The sequence below is a fragment of the Taudactylus pleione genome, unplaced genomic scaffold (assembly GCF_031769625.1).
Source record: "Taudactylus pleione unplaced genomic scaffold, aTauple2 ptg000083l, whole genome shotgun sequence".
NCBI lineage: Eukaryota > Metazoa > Chordata > Amphibia > Anura > Myobatrachidae > Taudactylus > Taudactylus pleione.
This window is the reverse complement of record NW_028284485.1, coordinates 7,189,734-7,214,269: the sequence shown is the minus strand read 5'-3', so window position 1 is coordinate 7,214,269 and position 24,536 is coordinate 7,189,734. Positions and strand designations below refer to the sequence as shown.

At 41.5% G+C, this 24,536-nt stretch overlaps 1 protein-coding gene across 2 annotated transcripts in view; it reads left to right on the top strand.

Annotated features, from left to right (window-relative positions):
• The window catches only part of CDH12 (cadherin 12), an 873,582-nt gene that overhangs the window by 762,289 nt on the left and 86,757 nt on the right, over nucleotides 1-24,536 (top strand). For both annotated transcript variants that reach the window (XM_088468267.1, XM_088468266.1), the window contains exon 7: nucleotides 11,864-12,031. In XM_088468267.1, the coding sequence (XP_088324393.1) occupies nucleotides 11,864-12,031 (168 nt within the window). The remainder of the gene's footprint in view (nucleotides 1-11,863; nucleotides 12,032-24,536) is intronic.

Genomic DNA, 24,536 nt, shown 5'->3' with positions numbered 1-24,536 from the left:
TTGATTAAAATAATAATTCTAATTTGGTGGCAATATTATTTTATCCATATACATGGGGCAGTGGTGGCTCTAGGCACGAGCTAGCAGGGACGTCACCTGGAGCACAGCCCTTCTCCCTGCCTGAACTCACGATCGGCTGGCTCCAGGTGGAAGAGCCCATCCCCCACCCTTCCGCTTGTGTTATTGGGTAAGCGCATGGGGAAAAAATGGGTGCTGCTATGCAGCATAAGACAGCGCTGGGCGCATGTAAGACTAGCGCCGGTCCTGACTAGGGGGCAAAATGTTTTTTTTTTTAAAGACAATACTACATATTACATTTATTAAAGGGCAATAGTAAGTGTATATGTGATGGGGCAACATTTATTATTTTATGATGTGGACACCATTTAAACAGCCATAACATAATAAATGTAGTCCCAATATAACTATATTTTTATATGTCTATTACCAATTAATATTTCCCCTTTAATAAAAGTAATACATAATATTGATCTATTTTTTTTATTGCCCATAATATATACATAATATAATATTGCCATAAGAGAGATCAAATTTAAATTATATAGATCAGTGTTTTCTTTAGGTAACCCTAACAGTGCATGTATTCTAGGTCACACAGAATCAAAAATAAAATATTTAGAACCATTTTTGAATTTTTTAAAACCTGTCAGTCAGTTATGAACACATGTGCACCAGCATAAGTATGGAAAACTGTTAGGCTCATTGAGGATTGAAGTTGGTAATCACTAATCTAGACAACTGAACCTAAGCACTGCTACAAATAATAGAAGAGGAGGCTTTCAGATGTAAACATTTGCAGAATAATGACTCTGGTTCTAATGGGCAAGGGCTCTATATATTTTACATTTGGACTCTAAGGGTAGCATGTCATGCAATTGGAATGGGAATAAAGTTAGTGGAAGGAAAATTTGCATTGTAAATACTGTAGGACTGCATTGTTTGTGCTTTGCATGACTCTGTTAAAATGGGCATTGTACTGTTTGTGATGACTATGGGAGTCTATGTGATGAATATTAAATTCTAAGAAATATTGAATTACTGCCTACTATTTGCTATTCATGGTGAAAATGGAATAAACTTGACTCATGCTGAGGTAGTCCCAGGGAGTGCAAAAACTTGTTTTTCAAAATTAATCACAGCATTAAAATTAAGAAAAAAAGTCACAGTATTTTGTGCAGCCAAAGCGGAGGAATATGATATACAGTATCCCCTAAACAACAGGCAAAATACACACAAAGGGAATGTGCTTGGAACATATTTGAAATACAGTGAACACACTTGGAATATATATATATATATATATATATATTATATATATATATATATATATATATATAAACAAGATGGGTTCTCCTTTAAAGCTATATAGCTAGTATATTTAGATGAAAGATGGGGGTGATTTTAAAAAAAAATTCCCGCGGGGAAACCTACTGGATATACAGTGTATGCTAAAATCTTTAACGCCAGCTGGTTTAAATGAAAATTACAATATAGTTTCCTATCTATAAATTTCCAGGCAACTAGTGGAATATGGAGGAATGTAAGAGAAATTAGATCAGCATTGCTGTAGAGCGCACAGCTCCTTTGTTGATCAATCAATTACTTTTCTACCATATAAATGTACTTTGGTCAACTGGACATTTTTCGGGGTGCACTGCGCCCCGGATGTGAACCCCTTAGTGTTAGGGACTGCTAGAGACAGAGAAGCCGTGACGTGGCCTAGCAGCTTCCCATGTATTTGCAAATGCATGCAACTAATATCTCTGATTTCTATGACCATATAGTTTTCATATATTGTTGCAGGTACTATTCAGTGTGCTGAGGAACAATAGGGGGTTAAACCCCCCTCCTTTTTCAACATTATTATCCAGTAATGGAATGGCAACTGCCTGTTTAAATAATCATGACAGCAACCTTTTATAAAACTTAGATGATTCTGATCATTTCCATTTTTAATCATTTTAATAAAGTTTTCATAATAAAAGGAGATCTCAGATCCCACACACTATCCTTTAAAAAGGGCCCTAAGCCTGAAGTGTCATTGGACACTATAGAACATACTCCAGCACAGGGAGCTTCACCACAACATTGCGCTGTCAAGCGGATAGTAAAGAAGGCCATAAAGGGAACCAGTCGGCAAGCTGCAGAACAAATCTTAGAAGGTAGGCAGAAGCAGGGCTAGCTAGTTAGCTCCAATCTGCAACTATCTGAGCGCGGCTTTCAGCTGGCATTATTGGAACCAGCCGCTCTCCCAGTATGGACTATGAACTTACCAGCCGGTCTCCCAGTATGGACTATGAACTTACAGCAAAATAGAGCTTTATAAACATTATTTTACTAATAGATTTTTTTCTACAGGTATTGCGCACTAAATACAAATGTATAATTATCACAAGTGCCCCTTATTTCACTTTAATCATTATACCTCTAAAAGTGGAGCTGCTTATCCAATATTATTAACATTAGCGCAGTGTTATATAAGTTATTAACAGTTTATACAGATTGTCTTTTACCTGCATGTATGTGATTGTAATGAATTACTACATAAAGTTCATGCATTTTACAACTGTGCACCCTTCATTTTTTCCTAGACTATACAGTATATATATATATATATATATATATAAGGCACTCCAGGGTATTATCCAAAAACCAAAGTATTTATTTAAGACATCAGTCCAAGATATACAGCAACATTTCGGGCAACCAAGTGCCTTTTCTCAAGCTACTAGACCAACTGCCTAAACAGATATAAATAGGCACCATCTAATTAACAAAATGGCACCAAAATGGCTAATTAGCATAGTAATGAGGTCACAGTATTAAAAGGAAACATCATCTGTTATATCAACAATAATCAACCATAATAAAGCAAACAAAAATAAATAAAAATAAGTATACTAACAGTTCGTAGACCTGACAGAAAAGACCTGCATTATCATGATCATTGAAAACATTATATTGACATTGCTCATTTAATACCACAAGGATTTTGGATTGCAAATATCCCTACAATTTGATGTCTAAATTTGAATTTTGTAAAAAATTTACTTCAGTCCTTAATAAATGCCCAATGGACTTCATGCTTTTAGTTATTGATTAGTCCAATAGAAGAGTAAGGAAATTACAAGAAGAAATTAATCTTCTGAAGTGCAAAATTTCCAATAACAAATATCAAGATCAACAACTGGATCGGGTTTATTAAAATTACTGCACAAGTAAATAAACATAGTGAGGACCTTCTTGCCTTTAAAAAAGATAAACTCTACAGGGTCCAGCAGGACTACTCTGATCACAGATTCTACCAGTGGCTCACTGAGTCAGTGGATAACAGACCTCTATACCAAAGGAGGGGGCAGCAATGTCATACAACCTACAATCGAAGACCCCCATAGCCGGATAAGAAATAATTTAAAAGTGCATCCTCAATCAGCAAGACTGAACAGAGTGACAGTGGTTCTACAATTGATACCTCTAACCATTTTTTAGGAACAGCAACAAGAGCCAAAAAAAAGGTTTAAATCAAAACCCACCAGAAGGGGGCAACAGTGATACATAGAAACATAGAAACATAGAATTTGATGGCAGATAAGAACCACTTGGCCCATCTAGTCTGCCCCCTTTTCATGATAGCGGTTCAAGGAAGTACACTGCCAAGAAGAAAGTTTAATTTATAATCTTTCTAGTTACAAACTTTCAGAACCAGAATATAGGGTACTCCAAAGGGGTTTATCCTTTGTGCCCACAACTAAATTCTATTATTTTGGTTGGGATACTAAACTGTACAAGATGGGTAGAGGCCTACACCTAAAAGATTTTTTTTTTTGCAAAACTCAATCCAATTCTGTGGAAGCAATCCCCTCAAAATTAACAACAAAATCTCTATCAAGCAATGCATCTATTAAAACATTTCTGCATATGTTAGATGAGGATGTGTCTAATGCCCCTGTGAAACTCCATATGAATTTACCCCAGGATGAACATCAGGCCTTAATGCATTTATCTACGCTACCAGCAGTTGTCTTTTGTGAGGCAGACGAGGGAAGGGCTATTGTACTCCAGGACTATAGTGATTATACTATTATACTGATGACATGACTTACTCTAAGTTATCTTATGATCCTGCTATGGAATTTAAAACCCTGATTGACCTCACTATCAAAGAAGGTTTAGAAGCCAAATCAATCAATAAAAAACTAACAAATTTTCTTACAGTTCCATATCCAAAAAGACCATTTATCTACACTGTACCCAAAATCCACAAAAACTTATCCAAGCATCCTGGATGACCGATCATTTCGGCCATTGGCTCATTGAATCAACCATTGGCACAATTTATTGATTCATGCATCCCACCGAGTGTAGTTCGATTTTTTTGATCATTTATGTGATACTATATATTTTCTACATGCTTTGGATGAATTGCAATCAATACTGAGTGATGCCCTGCTTGTAACACTCACTGTTACAAGCCTTTATACCTGTATACCACATATTGAAGGTCTAACAGTGGTGAAAAGGTATTTAGGTTCTGATCCAAATTATACAGGGTCAGATCAAGACTTTGTCATCAACCTATTGGATATAGTATTACATAAGAACTATTTTGCTTTTGAAAGAAAATATTACCTTCAACTCAAAGCGACAGTAGTAGGGCAGCAATGGCACTGGGATATGCAAATATCTATATGCATTATTTTGAAAATTAATTCCTCCTCTCTCACTATTATGTATCAGAGATAATTTTTTACAAACACTACATTGATGACATCTTCTTTATTTTGTCTAATTATATTGAAAAATTGGATAAACTGATTTCATCCATCAACAACAACAAAGATCCAATAAATATGACACTGAACTATAGTTGCAAAACAATACATTTCCTGGATGTAAATATTTCCATCAAAAGCTCAAGGATTAGGACATCACTATATACCAAAAAGACTGATGTCAACAGTTGTCTCCATTATTCAAGTTTTCATCCACAGAAATTCAAACAGGAACTCAATTTTGAGAATTCGGCAAACCAAATCTAATGAAAAACAAGCTGAATGGTATATAATTGCAATGGGACATAAATTTGTGTCACGCGGTTATAGAAAGAAATTTATTTAATCTTCTATTACTGAAGTTTTTAAAATTTCAAGGGAGAGTCTTCTCAAAACCAATAAGCAAACATCAGCAGAATCCCACTTTCCTATATCACAAGATTCAACCATAGATCTAAGTATCTTGCAAGATATGTACACCATCTTTGCCCTAAACCTTTACTCAGTTTTCAAAAAGGTGCAAGTATCAATTCATTGCTGGCACGTGCATTATATGATACAGCAGAAGGAACATTTCCATTGAAAACAACTATTCCTTATAAAACTGGGTGATATAAGTGCATTAAATGCACCACATGTAAATATATGCTTACATATGAGTTTGTTAGACATGCCAGATTGAGGTCAACATTTAAAATCAAATATTGTTTAAACTGTCTTACCACCTTTGCAAAATATGTGTTGCTTTGTCCCTGCAAATTGACTTGCATAGGGAAAACAGAACATACCTGTAGATATCGAATGGCACGTCATCGTTCTGTGATCCATAAAGCCATGAAAGTAGGCATGAGCGACCAACCAGTGGCTGATCACTTTGTGAAGATGCATCATAACCCTGAGTCATTATGCCATATGGTTATTGATCATATACCCATTTCTTTGAGGGGGATGCCCGTGCAAACCTTTTATTAAGATTGGAAAAATATTGGATCCACAGACTTGATACCATCAGCCCACATGGGCTAAATGAACAATGTAATCTCTCTAATTTCCTCTAGTGACTTTAGATGATCATTTTTTTGTGATGAATATGCACATTCTTTGTTTTTTTGTTTGCTTGGATGCACCATGATGACCTGCACAGATTTCTCCTGAGTACCTGCCATGTGTGCTTTGTTTAGTTAGGAGTTTCTTAACTGGTTGATAATTGATATGACAAAGACATTTTTTTCAGTTTATGACTCTGGTAGTCATTTCTCAATGGTTTATCAGACATTTCTGATCTTATGGTCTGTAGATAAGTTATATTTACAAGCAGTTTATGTACTAGTATACCTCCTTCTGTTAGGTATTGTTAGTCCTATTTTGAAAATTGCACATATGCTTCTCAATATAGGTTTGGGCACTCTTAGTTTCCTTTTAATGCTTATGATGATTTGAAATCCTAATATATGTTATTATCTTATTGTTATTGTTTTTCTTTGTAGCCCCATCCTCCTCTGAGGTACTACCTTCCCTTTGGTAAGCATAGCAGTTTCTTAGCAACCAGCTCTATGCATGCAACCAAGCCGAGAATGATGTGTATTGGAAGCCCTGTCCAGGTGATGCCCCCTACAGACATACTTCCTGGATATTGGGCAGCATAGTGGTTGCTCAACAATCAGCCTTCTGAGCAAATGAGGTAGTACTGATAAGTGTTATTCCTGAACGGCCTACCTTAAGGCCTGCCCCTCGCTAAGGGAAAATTCCTTCTTTTGATTAGTATAATGGATGCTTGACAACCGTCTCCAGAAGTGGAAGGACACTGTGCCTGGCATCCGTTGGAAGCCCCTTGGTGACGTAATTCCTTAACACTTGGAAAATATAGTGGTTGCTTGGCAAATGGCCTCTGAATACATTCTGTAATGCCGACAAGTGGCGTCCATGCATGGCCTATCTTAAGGTATTTTTCTCAGTCATGCACTGTCTGCCAATCTGTTGCAATGTCATATAATGTTTTCTGGAAAGAGAAATAAGGATTAACAGATAAAGAAACCGCTATATGTGGATGGGCCATTTGGCACATGTATGCATACATGTAAGCATGTTTTGATGGTGTGAATACCATGATGTGTTTAAAGATATTGATATTAACTTGCCTGAACATCAAGGAACAGAAGGGATAAAATATATCTTGATGTGTATAGTAATATTTGGCAGATGTAAGCATTAGTGTGAGCATCTTGCTACACATATTTTGATCACGGGTGACCTACTATCAATAGATCCACAAGTATCCCATAATTTAGGATAAGTGTATTGGAACCATACATACAGTGTTTGGTCATATTAATAAGATCGTTGGACATACTACACTATCAGTTTTTATTCTCTTTTTTTCCCTTTTATGTCCTGAGGAATTATTTAAAGATTACAGATTGAAAAGGATATATGAAGATGGACATTGTGGATTGTGAATAAGTATTGGTTTATTCCATAAGTGGATTGCAGGGTTCTACTTACCTTTTTATGATAATGCAGGTGTAGTTTTCTTTTCGGTCAGGTCTACGCATTATGTATACTTATTTTTATTAATTTTTGTTTGATTTATTATTGTTTAATATTGTTGATATAATGGATGATGTTTCCTTTTAATACTGTGACCTCTTTACTATGCTAATTAGCCATTTAGGTGCCATTTTGTTAACTAGATGGTGCCTATTTATATCTGTTTAGGTAGTTGGTCTGGTAGCTTGAGAGAGGGCACTTGGTTGCCCGAAATGTCGCTGTATATTTTGGAGTGATGTCATAAATAAATACTTTGGTGTTTGTACTATACCATGAAGTGCCATTTTTTCTACTTTTATATTTTTATATCTTGGCACCCACTGTTGTCATTTTTCTTCGGCTACCCCCATTTCTCCTACAATAATATATATACTGTATATAAAAATGTCTGTTGAAGCTGCACTCACAATCAATAAAATCCTCCACATCAACTGGGGTGTCATCCCATAAACGGATCCTTGTCAGATCCAAAATATAGAAATTCATAAACAGGGGTGTTCACCAGGGTTTTTGAAAAATGTAAAAATACAAAGTCCTTAACTCTTATACATACAGATCTTATGTCGACGTTTTGGTCTAATGTGATGGATTTTCAAGAAATCCATCAGCACAGCATGATATCGAAAAAAACATCTTCCACCTAAAAAGCACAAAACACACTTACCCTACAGGTTTAATCCCCTAAGCAGCAAATCAGCAGTCTTAATTGGCACCAAAAACCTCTGTTACCACATTCACTCTGACACGCAGATGTCACTTCTGATGCGGTTATGGTGTGTAAGACACATGTTTGCTAACCACATCACTTCCCCGCTGCATCATGTGGTGCTATCACTGCCAGCTGTGCATTCTAACTATTGGTACACATTACACAGCTATTTACAGAATATAACAGGAGCCCAGCTTTCGCGTTCCACTCTGCAATACAGTGACCTCACTTCAGGTCATGCATGCACAAACCTATGTGGAAGCCAATCTGGACACATCCACTTCTTATTAAATTAAAGATAATTTTATGCAGACAAGAACTTGTAATTTCTAGACAACCATGTCTACATAGAGTAGGTAGACACCATCATATTTAAATGGCTGTAAACCTTATTAAGGCTGATTTTGTATATTAGGGAACTTGGACCTGTTACACAGTGAAGTATGATAACCCACCACAGTACATAATATAGCAATTAATGCAACTTTAGTTTTATTGAGTTTGATGCCAACTTCATTGACAACAAATATTACTAAATCTAGTGAGCAACAGCTGTGCCATACTTTGGGCAACAGTACCAGCTGCATTGCCTGACCTGCTGCCCTAATCCCATTGATTTACTACAGATGTGTCCTCCTACATCTATCCTCAATATACCATTTAGCACAATGTGGTGTGAGTGAGCTGCCAGTTCCCATGCATCTCTACTAGCATTGGGCGTATTGCAACAGGAGTCTGTGCTAATTAATTTGATATGCAAAACTTCTATATCTGTGGGCACAGTGCTTAAAGTGGTCCTACAGATGTGGTGGAACTCATCCTCCCTGTCCTCGGTACCCCCATGCAGACTATAAATATATAAATTTGTGCCTTCCCTTTTTTCAATAGGGACAGTGTGCACCACAAAAAGGGGCATTGTCTAAAATTTTACCACACAGTAGCATAATCTTATTCATATTACACTGCACATAGTGCCCCTGATTTACATTACACCACATAGTAGTGTCCCTTATTCATGTTATTACACACAGTAGTGCCCCTTTTATACAATGCCCACATTAGTGGCACTTATACACAATGCACACAGCAATATTGCCTCTTACACAGAATTCCTACAGCAGCAGTGCCCCTTATGCAATGCCCACTGTAGTGATGATCCTTATGCAATACCCCCAGTAGTAGTGCTCCTTATACAGTGCCCACAGTAATGGTGCCCCTTATCCAGTGAGCACAGTAGTGGTGTTCCTTATGCAGTTCCCCCATTAGTAGTGCTACTTATGCAGTGCCCTTATTAGTAGTGCTCCTTATGCAGTGCCACCAATGGTAGTGCCACTTATGCAGTGCCACCAGTGGTAGTGTCCCTTATGCAGAGCCCACAGTAGTTGTGCCCCTTTTGCAAAGCCCCTAGGAGTGGTGCCTCTTATGCAGTACCCCCTATGCAATTGCCCCCAGTATTAGAGCCCCCATAAGTAGTGCCCCCCGTAGAAGTGCCCCCCATAGAAGTGCCCCCCATAGTAATGCACCCAGTAGTTGTGCCCCCAATAGTAGTGTCCCCATTAGTAGTTCCCCCTACTAGTAATGCTCCTCATTAGTTGTGCCCCTTAAGTAGTAATCAGGAACAAAAAGTGGACAGGGACAAAAGGTTGACATGGTTAACAGGTCAACAGGTTCAAATGGTCGATGCATAAGTGATCACCACAAAAATGGTTGACAGATGTTTTTTTAATTTAACCCTAATCCTGACCTTAACCCTCTCCCTAGTGCCTAACCCTAACCATAACCTTCACCCTAACCCCTAACCTTAAACATATTGAAAAAAACATAAAAAACATGTCAATCACTTTTGTGTCAATCATATCAACCTGTTGACCTTTTAACCTTGACAACCATTTGTCAGTTGACCTTTTGTTCCTATTAACCTTCTTTCCCTGTTAATCTTTTGCATGTCGACCATCTGGTGTCAATGTATTGTCTGTCACCACTTTTAATTTTCAATCTTCTATCCGGAAACCATGTTTTGGTTCTAAATCATCATTTTGTTTTGGTTTTGGCAAAACCACCCTCAAGAGTTTTTGTTTTGGATCCGGATTTCTTTAAAAATTGCTAAAAACAGCTAAAATCATGTAACTTGGACTTGTTTATGGTCCTATAGCATTATTAACATCAAAAACATGAATACTATATCCATTAATTTCCAGTCACTTTTGACTACCTCACAACTCACAATATTGTTTTCACCAGTAAAGACCAAAGACTGCAGAGAGCTGTCTAATCTAAGAACAGTGGCACAAACACATAGCAGTTTAAAAGAATATAGCACAACTATAAAACACAATTGTAAGTAAATGCATCTTCCTTCCATTTCACTTCTAAGAAACTTACACAAGAGCCTGTTGGCACTGGATTGCAGGTGTTAGCTATTTGACAGACAAACATACGCAGTGACAAAGATGCCTGTAGTCACACTTCCTACCCACTCCATCTACCTACAACTATCTCTCAAGGTAGACTAGTATGTATTTTATTCAGCATGAACTAGAGCTCACTCCCACTCCATGCACTATCCTGTGTGTGGCACCTGAAATTATGGGGGTGGGAGTTAGATCAATTTTTGAGATACAAGTTCCAAACATGGCGAGAAGAATGAATTCAAGACTTGGTCCTACTAGAATCCCCAAAGTGATCAGAGTCAGGACTAGGTTCATCTCAGAAAACCAAAGTTTGTGTTTCTGCTTTTCAAAAAAAACAAGCTACTTATCTCTACAATGTGTACAGATCAGCTAAAATGCAGACTATGAAAAAATATATATGCAGGCATTGATGGGATTAAACAAGGATGCTCTGCATGAAAGCCTCCTATTAAGTAAGTGGTGGGTGTGGTCTAATGCATTTTGTCAAGCTAGTGTGGATTCCTTGGGAGTGTGGTCTAGTGTACTACTTATACTGCAGTAATCTTTTTTTCCCTATTGGTCAGAATGCCCATCATTCATTGATGTTGGGACCCTTGGCCTGACTCTCATGTTGTCATGGTGACAGGATGCACATCACCATGTATGACCACCCATGGCCGGTCCCTCTATCTGTTGTTATGGATGCAGACTCCATTCTGTGTCCATGGTTACCTGGCAGCAACTTATAGTGTTATTATTTAGACCTGCTCACAGTAACTGGAGACCTGCTGCCTAATACTGAAGTGTCTAATACTAAAGTGACTATGGCCAAATACAGGAAAAGGACTATTGTGACATGTTATCCATTTTGAGAGCATATTTGCAAATAATTCTCACTGCCACAACAATTTTTTTGAAGAATCAACTGTGATCAATATTTCTTTACACTGAGTATCTCCTTTTGAAGGTGCATCCACAGAGATGCATGGGTACTAGAGATTCATGCACCGCTAAAAAACACAGCATTTTTCTGAATTTTTGTGGTGGGTTTGCAGCAGGATCAATTTTTAAAAACTGATGGGATCAACAGTGGTTTCAGTTTAGAAGGTCAAAATAACATTTACAGTAGGAGATACAAGAAGTTTTCACATAGAACCATCCGTTAGTCAGTGATGGATTCTATCAGTTTGTATTGCCCAGAAAAACACACCTTTAGTAAATTTGGCCAAGGTGTATTGTACTGCCCATCCATGTTAAATCATAAATTAAGGGCTCAGTGTTTCATCTTAATTAAATTTAGAAAATTATTTTATTTATAGATATGGAAATAAATGCATGTCTACTCACAATGTATTACAAGAGTTATCTGTATTTTGTAACATTTTATGTATTACAAAACTAACTATAATTGCAATTTTTTGAAGGTGTCATCAGAACAGCTTTACCAAACATGGACAGAGAAGTCAAAGAACAATACCAAGTACTTATCCAAGCGAAGGATATGGGAGGGCAGCTAGGAGGTTTAGCAGGAACTACCACTGTCAATATTACACTTACTGATGTCAATGACAATCCTCCCCGTTTTCCCAAAAGTAGGTGTAACTTTACTGAAACCAATTTCATGTATAATTTCACACACATTATTGTTATTTCCTTGCTCTTCCACATGTTGCATTTTACATTATCTTTGATTATCCCTGTCTTGCACCAAAGGGCATAAATACCATTGGTGCAGCCGGTGCTGCTACTAAGGGGTCCACAGCTGAGGGGGAGGGCTGTCTTCCGTGACTGTCCCATGTTCTATGTGAGGTTTTTGCTGTTGGACAGTACATAGGGTCCTAACATATGTTGCTATGGTGCCCACAAATGAGTTACTGCCCTGTTTACATCTATTTATGACAGCAGGCATTTCAGTTGCAGAGCTTTTCCACAACAGAGACACAGATAATGATGATAATGATCCTCTGAGTGGATCTTTGCTATTAAAAATGTTTTGAATAAATACATTTAATAAAACAGTGTGCTCCTTTAAAGTGCTCCTAGCACCAAGGATCATGACCTAGGCTGACTTGTTCCCTACAGAGCTGTGGCCTGTCAGCTACTAATAAGTACAATGTGGCTTCATTTGGATTGGTCATAAAAAAGCTCATTAGCATTAGATAACATGAGTTATTTGTGAATGAGTGATTAGTCCTCATTTAGAGTTGGACATACACCGAGAAATGTCCAACTCAACTTATAAATGTAAGTAAAGATGTGCGGTTCATTTTTCCTGAAATACAAACACACCCGAACTTAGGGGTTACAAGTTGAATCAAGTCCCAGTTCGGAATCACTCTGTAGTCCTGAGTGGAACCAAATCCCAGTTCAGTTCTGTAGTCAGCTTGGAACTCGAATTTAAAAAAACAAACTTTGGTTTTGGTTTGCATATAAATACTGTAGGTTCAAATTAGATAATTTTAGCTGTTTTATAAATTTTTTATCGATTTCTATCGATTTTTATGGGATCCAAAACCAAATCCAAACCAAAGCACTTGAGAATGGCTTTGCCAAAACCAAAACATGATGGATTAAAACCAAAACACAGTGGTCCATGTACATCTCTACATTTAAGTATATTTCTTTTTTATTTGCAATCATCTTTTTCTGAATACATGGGCTGCCAGTTTTTAACACAATACTAACAATTGTTTTTTTATATCTCCATGTCTAAATCAATAAACATACTGTACTGTATATGTTTATTAATTTATATTAATTAATTGTATAACACTTTACATGTAAGAGAACGTTGGGACTGCTTATCTCCCTGTTCATATTATTACTCTCACATTTTGTTGAGCAAAATCTCACTTCAGGGCTGTTGTAAAATAATTAGAATAAGACCAACATGTTGATTAATTTATACTGTAGCTGTAATGGAGATATCAGTGGGAAACATAGGCAGATAAAAATATTTAAGCATAAAGCCATAACTGTTTACCAGGGAACATAGAACACCATTAGAGAGCAAATGGCTTTCTTTTTTTATTTTTAAAATGGTATACAAATGGTATAATTTAACATTAAATATTCGGACTTGTACACAAATGTTTTTGCAACATGGTAGTTTGTTTTTTCTGACCAAGTAAATAGGAACAGATCCTAACAATTACATCCATCATACATGATATGCATATATTGTGATCTAAAACAATTTTCCACCTGCATTTTATATTTTGTATATTTTATATGATATTGATTGAAGTAAAATATTTTAAATCAGCAGCTAGTCACAGGTGCCTTTATTAAATTTCTAGCATTTTAGTGCAAGGCTACGGTTAGGGATTACATTATTCTGTGGTTAGGATTCGCTATGTCAACATGTCAACTATCGACATTCACAATGTGAACATTTTTGTAATGTTGACATTATGTCAATGTTGACATTGTAACATGTTGACATAATGTCCATGTCGACATTTTCAATATGTAAACATACAGAATGTCGACATTTTGTACAACACTTGCATACAGTACATATGTGAAAATTCATAGGATAATTGAATATACATTTGTAGCAATATCTGTAGAGGCACTATAGTAATGAAAGTGAGAGTTTCCTGGATTCCCTGCCTGTCTTAATGAATATATTAAGTCTCGGAGAGCGATAAATTGGAGACTTCTAATTCTAACTGTCATTTGTCTAGCACAATTTATAAAATGACTGTTAGAAGCTGATTGGTTGTTTTGGGCAACTTCTCCATGTTATCACTCTCCAAGGCTTGATACAGTACATCTCCCTCATAACCTATTAACCAATCAGATACATGAAAAATTATTTGGCACATTTGACATTTTTTTGATTGATTGGCTGGTGTAGCAATTCAATCTGGGTCAAAGAGAATTTCAGTGTTCAATAGTTTGAAGTGTTGCACAAATTAAAGTTAGTATTATTGTTAAGTTTTGCTTGTTTCAAATTTTGTTTCCCTCTTGCTTGAAGTGGCTTAAACACAGCATCAACTATATACTATGTTGTATCATGAATAGGAAATGAAAACATAAATAGTGGATGATAAGAAGCATTGTTGCTATACGAGTAGTGGGTTATATGTATTAGCCTGCAAGTTGAAGGTAGCTGAAAGAGCCCTAATAGCTGACTACTTTAAGCAATATTTCATTACCATAATTTTCTGTTTTGCTCAAAAACACACCTTTACTGTGACAAAGTTAACTAATTATACAGGTAAAAGAAAAATAATTTTTAATAATAAATATTAAGTGAACAAGAATACCAACACCAAAGCTAATGAAAACAATATATAGAAAAAGACTGATCTAGTATAATAAAAGAGTTACCCAACGAGTAGACAAAATTCACACTCAGGGCCTGATTCAGAGCCGCTCGCAAGCGGCCGCTCGTTCGTTCCGAGCGATGTTTGCCCAACTGCGCATGCGTATGGATCGTAATATGCATGCGCGAACCAGTCAGTGCAGCCAAAAATCGCTTGTTCGCTAAATAGCGAATGCCTGCTAATATGAGTGACAGGAGGAGGCGTATGTGGGTGGTAACAGGGGAAGGTGCTTGAAAACGGGGAGTGGAGATCAGAAAGTGCTTAAAGGTCAAAACGGGCGTTTTATGGGTGTGCATTATTAATACAGCAGCGTCATTGACTTCGTCACTGGGTTATTTTATAGTCAGAACTGCTTGCAAGATTGTGGTAGGAAAAACCAACCACAAGAATAGCGAGCAGTTCATACGCTGGTCGATGTACTCGATTAATCTAATAAATAGCGGACATGACGTAGGATGCGAGCGGCCAGGGGGCGTAGTTATCCAAAAAACGACCGCAAGTTTTGTTTGCTCATTCAGACATGGAGGCATGAACAGACCGCAAAGAGCAAACGGGTCATTTGAATAGCCACCCCCTTTTCCTGAACGACCGTCCACAAATAGCGTCCGGCTCTGAATTAGGCCCTCAGTTAGAAAAAGCAAGTACCATTATCCTTACACAACCTATCCTGACAGCAATATTATATATGCAAGAAATCTACACATTCCACTATATAAAGCAATTAAATGATAATTGTTCATTTAAGCCAAAAGGCTTAACAGTGTTAAAGCGAGCTATCCAATGTGCTTCCAGTTGCAAAATATCTCATTCCCTGTCACCCCCTCTGATGTTTTTAGGGACAAAATCAATCATTTTATACTTCAAATAAGGTAAAGAATGTCTACTCTCTTGAAATGATGTGCTACCGGCTGATCCACCTCTCTGCCCTCCAGGGCCAGACGGATAGCCTACCATTGCAGTGCAATTTGCTCTTTGAATTTTCTGGTGGTTTTTCCAATGTAAAGATATCCACATGGACATTTGATGTAGTAAATAACAAAGCTGCTGGTGCAGGTAAAGGTATATCTAATGTTGAATTTCATCTCCATATGAGGATGTGTGAATATATCACCTGTTTCCAAAAATCCACATGTGGTGAATCGTAAACATTTGAAGATCCATTTTTTTCTTGTCAGAAAATTACCCAATGAGTCTTCCCTTTTTAGGGAATGTCCTTGCAGACAATATATTGGCAATGTTTTTTACTCACCTATAATAGGGTAAGATCTTCAAATTCTTCAATTCAGGTAACTCTTTATCTGTAGTGAGTAATGGCCACAATTTTTTAGCAGCTGTCATCATTCTTTGTTTAGCTCGATTGAAATTATTAACCCATACGAGCGAGTTGGATGTGTCTTTCTTTCTGGTTTGTTTTAAAGTATAATTTCTGTGTATGCTCAAGACTTTATGTTTAGTGCAATTTAATTCTTTGGGATCATAACCCCTTGCCACAAAGTTTAAATTATTTTACCCATTTGCCTAATGGTTTCAGACACATCATCCGATGTATGGTGAACCCTAAGCAGTTGTGAGAAGGGAAGACCCTTTTTCAATGAAGACTGATTGTAACTATCTGCATGTAAGATCGTATTTCGGTCCGTTGGTTTTTGATATATAGTGGTATGAAGAACATTGTCGATCAAACTTACTTGAACTTCCAAAAAATTGATCTTGGATCTACTCACACTATATGTGAATTTAAAGTCATCAACTTGGCCGTTAATATTTTCCATTATTCCAACCATGTCCTCCTCTGAACCTTTCCAAATGACAAATAAATCATATATACCCAGTCAGGTCCATAAATATTGGGACATTGACAGAATTTTCAGATTTTGGCCTCTATTCACCACCACAATGGTTTTGAAATGAAACAAACAAGATGTGCTTTAACTGCAGACTTACAGATTTAATTTGAGGGTAATTACATCCAAATCGGGTGAAAGGTGTAGGAATTACAACACTTTCAATATGTGCCTCCCACTTTTTAAGGGGCCAAAAGTAATGGGACAAACTAAACAATCCTAAATCTAACTTTCACTTTTTAATACTTTGTTGCAAATCCTTTGCAGACAATTACAGCCTGAAGTCTGGAACGCATAGACATCACCAGTTGCTGGGTTTCATCCCTGGTGATGCTCTGCCAGGCCTCTACTGCAAATATCTTCAGTTCCTGCTCTTTCTTGGGGCAGTTTCCCTTCATTTTTGTCTTCATCAAGTGAAATGCATTCTCAATCGGATTCAGGTCAGGCGATTGACTTGGCCATTGCATAACATTCCACTTTTTAGCCTTACAAAACTCTTTGGTTGCTTTTGCAGTATGCTTTGGGTCACTGTCCATCTGCACTGTGAAGCGCCGTCCAATGAGTGCTTGGTTGATTGTGTGAAGTGACACCCCCCTTCCCCCTAAAACACAACCAGCCTCAGGCATTTAATGGCAAGTCCTGGTTGTGCTTAAATACAGGGGACAAAAGATGTAGGGTTCCCCTGTACTTAAGCACAACCAGCAGCAGGCTAGTCAGATTCAGCCCTGGTTGCCAAAATACGGGGGACAAACAATGTAGGTGTCCCCCGTACATTGAGCAGCCAGCACTTGGCTCTGAACCAGACCTGGAAATACAGGGGAAAAAATGCATAGGTACCCCCTGTATTATCCAGAACAAGCACCTGACTTTTTCTAGCAGGGGGCTAATGCCACAGTCAGGGGAACCCTTCCGCTGGCCTAAGCATTAACCTTGACTGCTAGTCCGCCCAGGCCGGGGATCCCTGGGGAGCTGGGGAACCCCCCCAATGCACCCCAGACCTAGGCTGATTTCACATGGGTGCCAGGTTGATTGCGTAAAGTGTGGTGTATAAAGATATATTTTTCTTTGAACGTGAACCACGGGTCCCAGCACACCTACTCTGCATGCTGGAACTTGGAGAACAACAAGTATCAGCAAGCATGGCATTACAGGCCCGCTGACACCTGTAAAGAAAATTTTAACTAACCACAATGCACTTTGAAAATATTATAGTTTTTTTATGGCAATATTATAGTTTTTTTATGGCATCTTTACCTTGGGGATGGCGGCCTTTAAGATCTTTTGCATGGCGCCACCGCCACAGAGCTACTGGCACCTTCACCGGGGGGGGCATCCACCACCTACCCAGAGCTTCCGGCATCTTCACCTGGGGGGGCGTCTGCCACCTACCAGGGCTTTGGCATCTTCACCCAGGGGATGGCGACCTAAACTCTTTAACATGGCCAGCACGTCCCAGGGCTTCTGAAGTATTCACCTGGGGGTCAGACCTGTCCTCCTGCTCTGCGGGACACATGGCTACTGCAATCCTGGCACACAACATGGAGAGGAATGGAAAGTCACACTTCCAGGAAAGGAGGCCACATGGGAGACACTGGAGGAGCGTCCCCACTCATAGGCCAGGCTGATAGTGGGGATATAATATGGAAGGGGTGCAACTTCCCACCCTACCCAAAGAGAGGAGAGAGAAGCAGAAAAAGGAAGTGGGTGATAGGGAGAAGCTGAAGTTGACAGGAGAGAGAGGGTGATGCCAGAGCAAGGGTGACTGGCATTGGATTACGCCAAGGACAGGGTGACAGGGAGAAACAGTATGATGGCAGGGAAAGAGTGACGGCAGAGTCAGAAGGTGATGCCAGGGGTGGCAGTGGGTTTCGGAGAGGATGACAGGGAGAGGCAGTGAGTGACTGGTGTAAAAAGTGGGAGATGGAAAGGCAGTGGGTGACAGGAAAGGGTAATGGGAAGAGCCAGTAAGTGGCGGTAAAAGGCAGTAGTTGGTAGAATGAAGCAGAGGGTGACAGGGAGAGGGTGATGCCTGGTAGAGGACAAAGGGTGACAGGAGAGAGTGGGCAATGGGGACAGAGGGCCTGATTCAGACCCGGTCGCAAGCGCTGAGCACTCACAACCAGGTCGATGGTGGCCCAGAGCACATGTGCACGACTGAGCCGGCTCCATCGTGCGCATGCGTGAGACCCGGATAGCGACGGGCAATCTGTCACTCCGGATCTCGTACCAAAGGGGGCATGCTGTCGATGTTGAGTGACAGCATGCCCACTTTGGAGGGCAGGTCTGGGGAGTGGCTGCCGAAACAGAGGCGTTCCCATATGAACGCCTCCATTTGGGGGCGGCCCCACTGACATCACGAGTGATGTCAGTGGTAGAGATTTCAGCTCTGTTAGAGCCAAAATCTCTCTGGGGCTTGCGGCAACGAGACCCTACCACAAGGGTCTCATCGGAAGCCCGATGGTCGCGATGGTCTTGACAATCGCGACCATCTTCCTGGCCACTCGCTATAGCTGTGGGTGGTCACCCACAGCTATGCGAGTGGCCAGGAGACCGTTCTAAAAATAAAATAGCCTGGCCCTGATTCAGAGCGAGCGCTCTGTCAGAGCGTCCGGCTCTGAATCAGGGCCAGAGTGTGATGGGGAGAGGGTTATGCCTTGTAGAGGGCAGCGGGCGACGGAGAGAGAAAGTGATGGGGAGATAGTGTTGCACAGGAGACGGTGACAGGAAGAGGCAGTGGGTGATAGGGAAAATTAGAGGGTAATGAGGAGAGGGTGATGCCTTGTAGAGCGCAGAGAGTGACAAGAGAGAGAGGGTAATGGGGAGATAGTGAAACAGGGGAGAAGCAGATGGTAATGGGGAGATGGTGAGAACCAGAGTGAGTGTGTCATGCCAGAGTGAGGGTAACAGGGAGATGCAGTGGATGACTCCAGGGATAGAGTGTCATGGAGAGGCAGTGGGTGATGCTAGGGAATGAGTGACGAGGGAGTCAGAAGGTGACAATGACGCAGGGGAGAGGCAGAGGGTGACATGGAGAGGCTGACAGGGAGAGGCAGTGGGTGACAGGGAGAGGATGATGCATTGTAAAAGGCAGAGAGTGAGTGACCTGAAAGAGAGGGTGATGGGGAGATAGTGATGCAGGGGAGAGGCAGAGGGTGATTGGGAGAGGTGATAGCGAAAGCCATTGGGTGATGCCTGAGCGAGGGTGACTGGGAGAGACAGTGGGTGATGCCAGGGATAGGGAGACAGGGAGAGGCAGTGAGTGATGCCAGAGATGGGGTGAAAGGCAGTGGGTGACAGAAGCAGTGGGTTATGCCAGAGTGAGGGTGACAGGCATTGGGTTACGCCAAGGACAGGGTGAGAGGGAGAGGCAGTGGGTGACGTTATGGATATGGTTTCAGGGAGAGGCACAAAGTAACAAGGAGAGGGTGATTGGAAGAGGCAGAGGGTCACAGGGAGAGAGAGGGTGATGCGGAGATAGTGATGCAGGAGAGAGGCAGAGGGTTACAGGGAGAGGCTAAGGGTGATGCCAGAGCGAGGGTGACAGGAAGAGACAATGGGTAACAGGTAGGGAATAATGGGGAGAGGCAGCAGGTGATATATAGGGGGCAACTGAGCTGGATGGAAATAGGGCAGTCAGATGGTAATGGGAGGGAGAACACTACACTGGAGAAGGGGAACCCTGGGCTGAATGATGGAGGGACACTGTGATTGGACTGGCCAGGGGGGTTCTTGCTGAGGGGCAATTAGATGGAGGCAGTGGGCTTAGATAGGGAAGGGTGTAGACACTGGGATGGGGAAGTCAGTGAGATGGCAGGGGCATTGGGCAGGGGGATAAGAGAGCAATGAGAAAGGGATGGGAGGGGGGAAACCACTGTAACTTGACTATTTGGATAGTAGTATCTGTACCAAATAAAATTGCACACAGTACATGTGCTGGGGTTTTGGAATTGTAGAGCAAGAAGACAGCAATGAGCTGCAACACAAAAGGATGTTATCTGTGGAATTGCTTTCCCACATCTTTTGTTTTGTAGCTCATTGGACTCTCTCTCTGCAATTCCAAAAACCTTGCTCGTGTACTGTGTGCAATTCTAATATATTTGACACAGGCACAGTGTGTGAATGCGGAATAGAAATACGAAGGTTTCTCTGCGTTATGGAACTTCTGAAGAAATTGATCCTCCCTGGGCAGACGGTGTTAACAGTCAGTATTCCACTATTCATGTAGGAAAATTGCATTGTCTGGAAAATGCCTGTTTGTGTAGGAATATAACTAATGTTATTATCATACAACAGAGGTTCAACCAGACTCGCCACCTGTGTCTCCTCCAGCCCCTGTATCACTCTAGCCTTCTGCCTGTGTCCCATCTATCCCTATCGCCTCCAGTTCCCTGTGTCATCTCCAGCCTCCCGCCCCATCTAGCCTCCTGCATCTTTCCTGACCCCTGCCCTGGGTTGCCTCCAGATCTGTTTCACCTCCAGTTCACTGTCATTCAAGCCTACTACTCCATGTCATTCTAGCCTCCTGATCCCTGTGTCACCTCGTGCCCCATGTCACTTGAGCTTCCAGCCTTCTACTGCCTTGTTTTTTCAGCCTCCTGCCCCCTTGTCTTTCCAGCCTCCTGCTGCCCCCTTGCCTTTCCAGCTTCCTTCTGCCCCCTTACCTTTACTTTCCAGCCTCATTCTGCCCCCTTGTCTTTCCATCCTCCTTCTGCCCCTTATCTTTCCAGTGTTCTACCTCAGTAGCAACTAGATGCCCTTCACCGAGCAGACACAAATGTAATCATTTACTGTTTAACATCATTCCCTACTATCCACGTGGTCATAGAGGGGAATATAAACCTGTGGAGAGCAAAGCAAGCCATAGTGCCCAAAGCATGGCGAGCAGACAAATTTATTCTATTGGTGGCCTTTATGGGCATGAAACCGCACTTCTGCCCTCACTGCCAGTCACAGCTGGGTGATTAGGATTAAGGGGAAATATAGCCTACTCTTCTGCCTCCTTGTCTTTCCAGCCTACTTCTGTCCCCTTGTCTTTCAAAGCCTCCTTCTGCCCCTTGTGTTTCTAGCCTTCTTCTGCTTCCTTGTCTTTCCAAACTTTTTGTGACCCCTTATCTGAACAGACTCTGGGCCTGATTCAGAGCTGGATGCTACTTGCGCCTGCTCGTTCAGAAAAAGGGGCTGGCTATTTAAATTGAGCGCTCGCTCTTTGCGGTCTGTTGACGCCTCTATGTCTGAGCGAGCGAACGAAACATGCGCTCGCTGTTTTGTAAAGACGCCCCCTGGCCGCTCGCATCAAACGTCATCTCCGCTATTTATTTGATTAATCGAGTACATCGAAAGGCATCTGAACTGCTCGCAGTGCTTGTGTTAGGTTTATCCTACCGCAATCATGCGAACAGTTCATCTAAGAAACAACCAAGTGACGTGGTCGATGACGCTGCTTTGTTAATTATGCACACCCCTAAAACACCCGTTTTGACCGTTTGGCACGCCTGAGTTCGGATCACCACTCCCCGTTTTCAAGCACCTTCCCCTGTTACCACCCACAAACGCCTCATCCTGTCACTCAAATTAGCAGGCACTCGCTATTTTGCAAGTGCTTGATTTCCGACCCCAATGACTGGTTGGCGCATGCGCATTACAACCCATACGCATGCGCAGACATGTGAACATCGCTCGGAGCAAACGAGCGGCCGCTTATGAGCGGCTCTGAATCAGGGCTTCTGTCCCCATCCCCTTTCTTACCATTTGCATGGTCCTCTCCCACGCGGCTAACAAATTCACTTTCTTTTTGCTGTGGCAGGGAACATGATGTAAAATCATGAGGTCAGCATAGCACTCCCAGCATTGCAGTCCTGCAGGTAGATACCGGCTGCTAAGTACTTAATGGTATGCCGTACCTGACAGTACCACCATACTAGTGCACTACAAATAAAAATAAAAGCTTCTAATTGACGGGGGCATGTGCCTTGGTGCCACCCCACCCTAATTCCACCACTGAATATTGGTACAGTATACATATATTGTTGAAGATGTCGATATGAACAGGGATAAACACACAAGGGGGAGGGAGGCAAAGGCCAACAAAAAATTAACAGAGAAGAAAGAGACACAAGGGATAATAAAGACAGACACAGGGTAGGGAAAGGAGGTGTCATAGAGACATAAAGACAACCAAAAATGGGGGAGAAGAAGGGGTTGACTAGGAAATAGGAGTCAGTGCAGACAAACTTGGACTTTCCTTCTCTTCTATTTCCACTGGCCATTTCAAGCGCAGTCCAGGAAACTCCATCAATCTTCTGCTGTCCAGCCAGGCAGTGTGCATGGCCATGCTGCAGTGCATGAAGCAAATAGAGACAAGGAGGAGAGACGGATGTCACATGTAGAGGCAGGGGCATGACCACACATGTACACAACTGAAGCAGGTGCTGTGTCTGCAGTGTCGTGTGAAAGGCTGCACACTGTCACACTATTTCCATTGTGTGCAACGCAAGCTCTGTAGCCCCAAAGATTTGCTGATTTTAACATAAGTCCTCGGTGGTTAGCAGTGAGGAGTCCGGAGGGTGAGGAGCCTGCCGATGGCTGCCGTGGCTAGCAGATACAGTCTCCTCCGGTAATCATGCCCACTGCATTCAGCCAGCCCCGGGCCCATTGCATCCAATCAAATCAGCCGAGGCTGTCCCTGAGTCACAGAACAGCGCGGTGCTGCACATTTTTACATTGCATGTCATGGCCTCCTCGCCTCAGACGTGTACCCCGGCGTCTATATATATAGAACCGTCTGGCCCCGAGTGTGTCTTCACTAACCTGATTACAAACTGGATGTGAGGGGAAAAGGCATCCATCTTAGTATACCCCCTGCTGAAGGAGGATGCAGTCAGGATGCTGTCGGTATGCCGACCATCAGCATCCTGACTGTCTAATCCCAGCAAGTGTCTAATTACCAGCATCAAAATCCTGATGCTTGTCATCAGACCTACACCAGGAGCCCGACACCCAGCTTACCGATCGAAGGCAACCCGGGAGTGGACAACCACGGGGCTGAGGGTTAGGTTAGGGGCTCCCGGGGGATTTAGGGTTAGGCTAGGGGAAGGGGGGGTTGGGTTAGGCACCCCCAGGAGGAGGTTAAGCTTAGGCACCCCCCAGGAGACTTAGGGTTAGGCTGCAGGGAAGGGGGGATTAGGTTTAGGCACTTACAGGGGGGTTAGGGTTAGGCACTTGGGGGGGAGGTTAGGGTAAGGCACCCCTAAGGGAGGGTTAGGGTTAGGTGGGGGAGGTTAGGTTAGTAAATAGAAAAAATATTCACCCATCAGGATCTTCACTGCCGGGCTTCCGCTGTCAGGATTTGAACCACTGGCCATGCGGCCAGCAGTAAATCATACTGATCCCGCTGGAGGAACCAACTGAGGCTGCTCAACGAATTGAAGCTTCCTATCTCTATAATGGCTCAATTGTGAGGTGATAGTTTTTAAAAACTGTAACTTTCTCAATTACCTGAATTCCAAAAGGCCTTACCCTGGAAAAATAAATACCTAATAAAACAAACCCCAAGTCTAAAACCATCCTGTACCCTGAGTTATGCCTTTCCAAAAATTCCCCGTAGACTACTGCAGAAAAGTGGTCCTAATTGTGAGGAGCCTGTGCTGATAGGTTGATGCAAGGGAGGCACAGGAGTCAGTCACTCTGCCTCATGCCTAACCCCATGTATCTGGGCATTTGAGAGGTACCAGAGGGCACCCACTCCAGGCCTCTACCACGAGTGTATGCAGATGGCCCCCTCAGCCACCTTGTGCTGTCCCTGGGCCCTGGGCCCTGACCCCCTAGGTGAGTGTGTCCTCCCATGGAGACATACAGACAGAACACTCATCCGGAGCTCACACATGCGGCGCTGCTATCTCGCTCATCAGTCCCACTGCAGC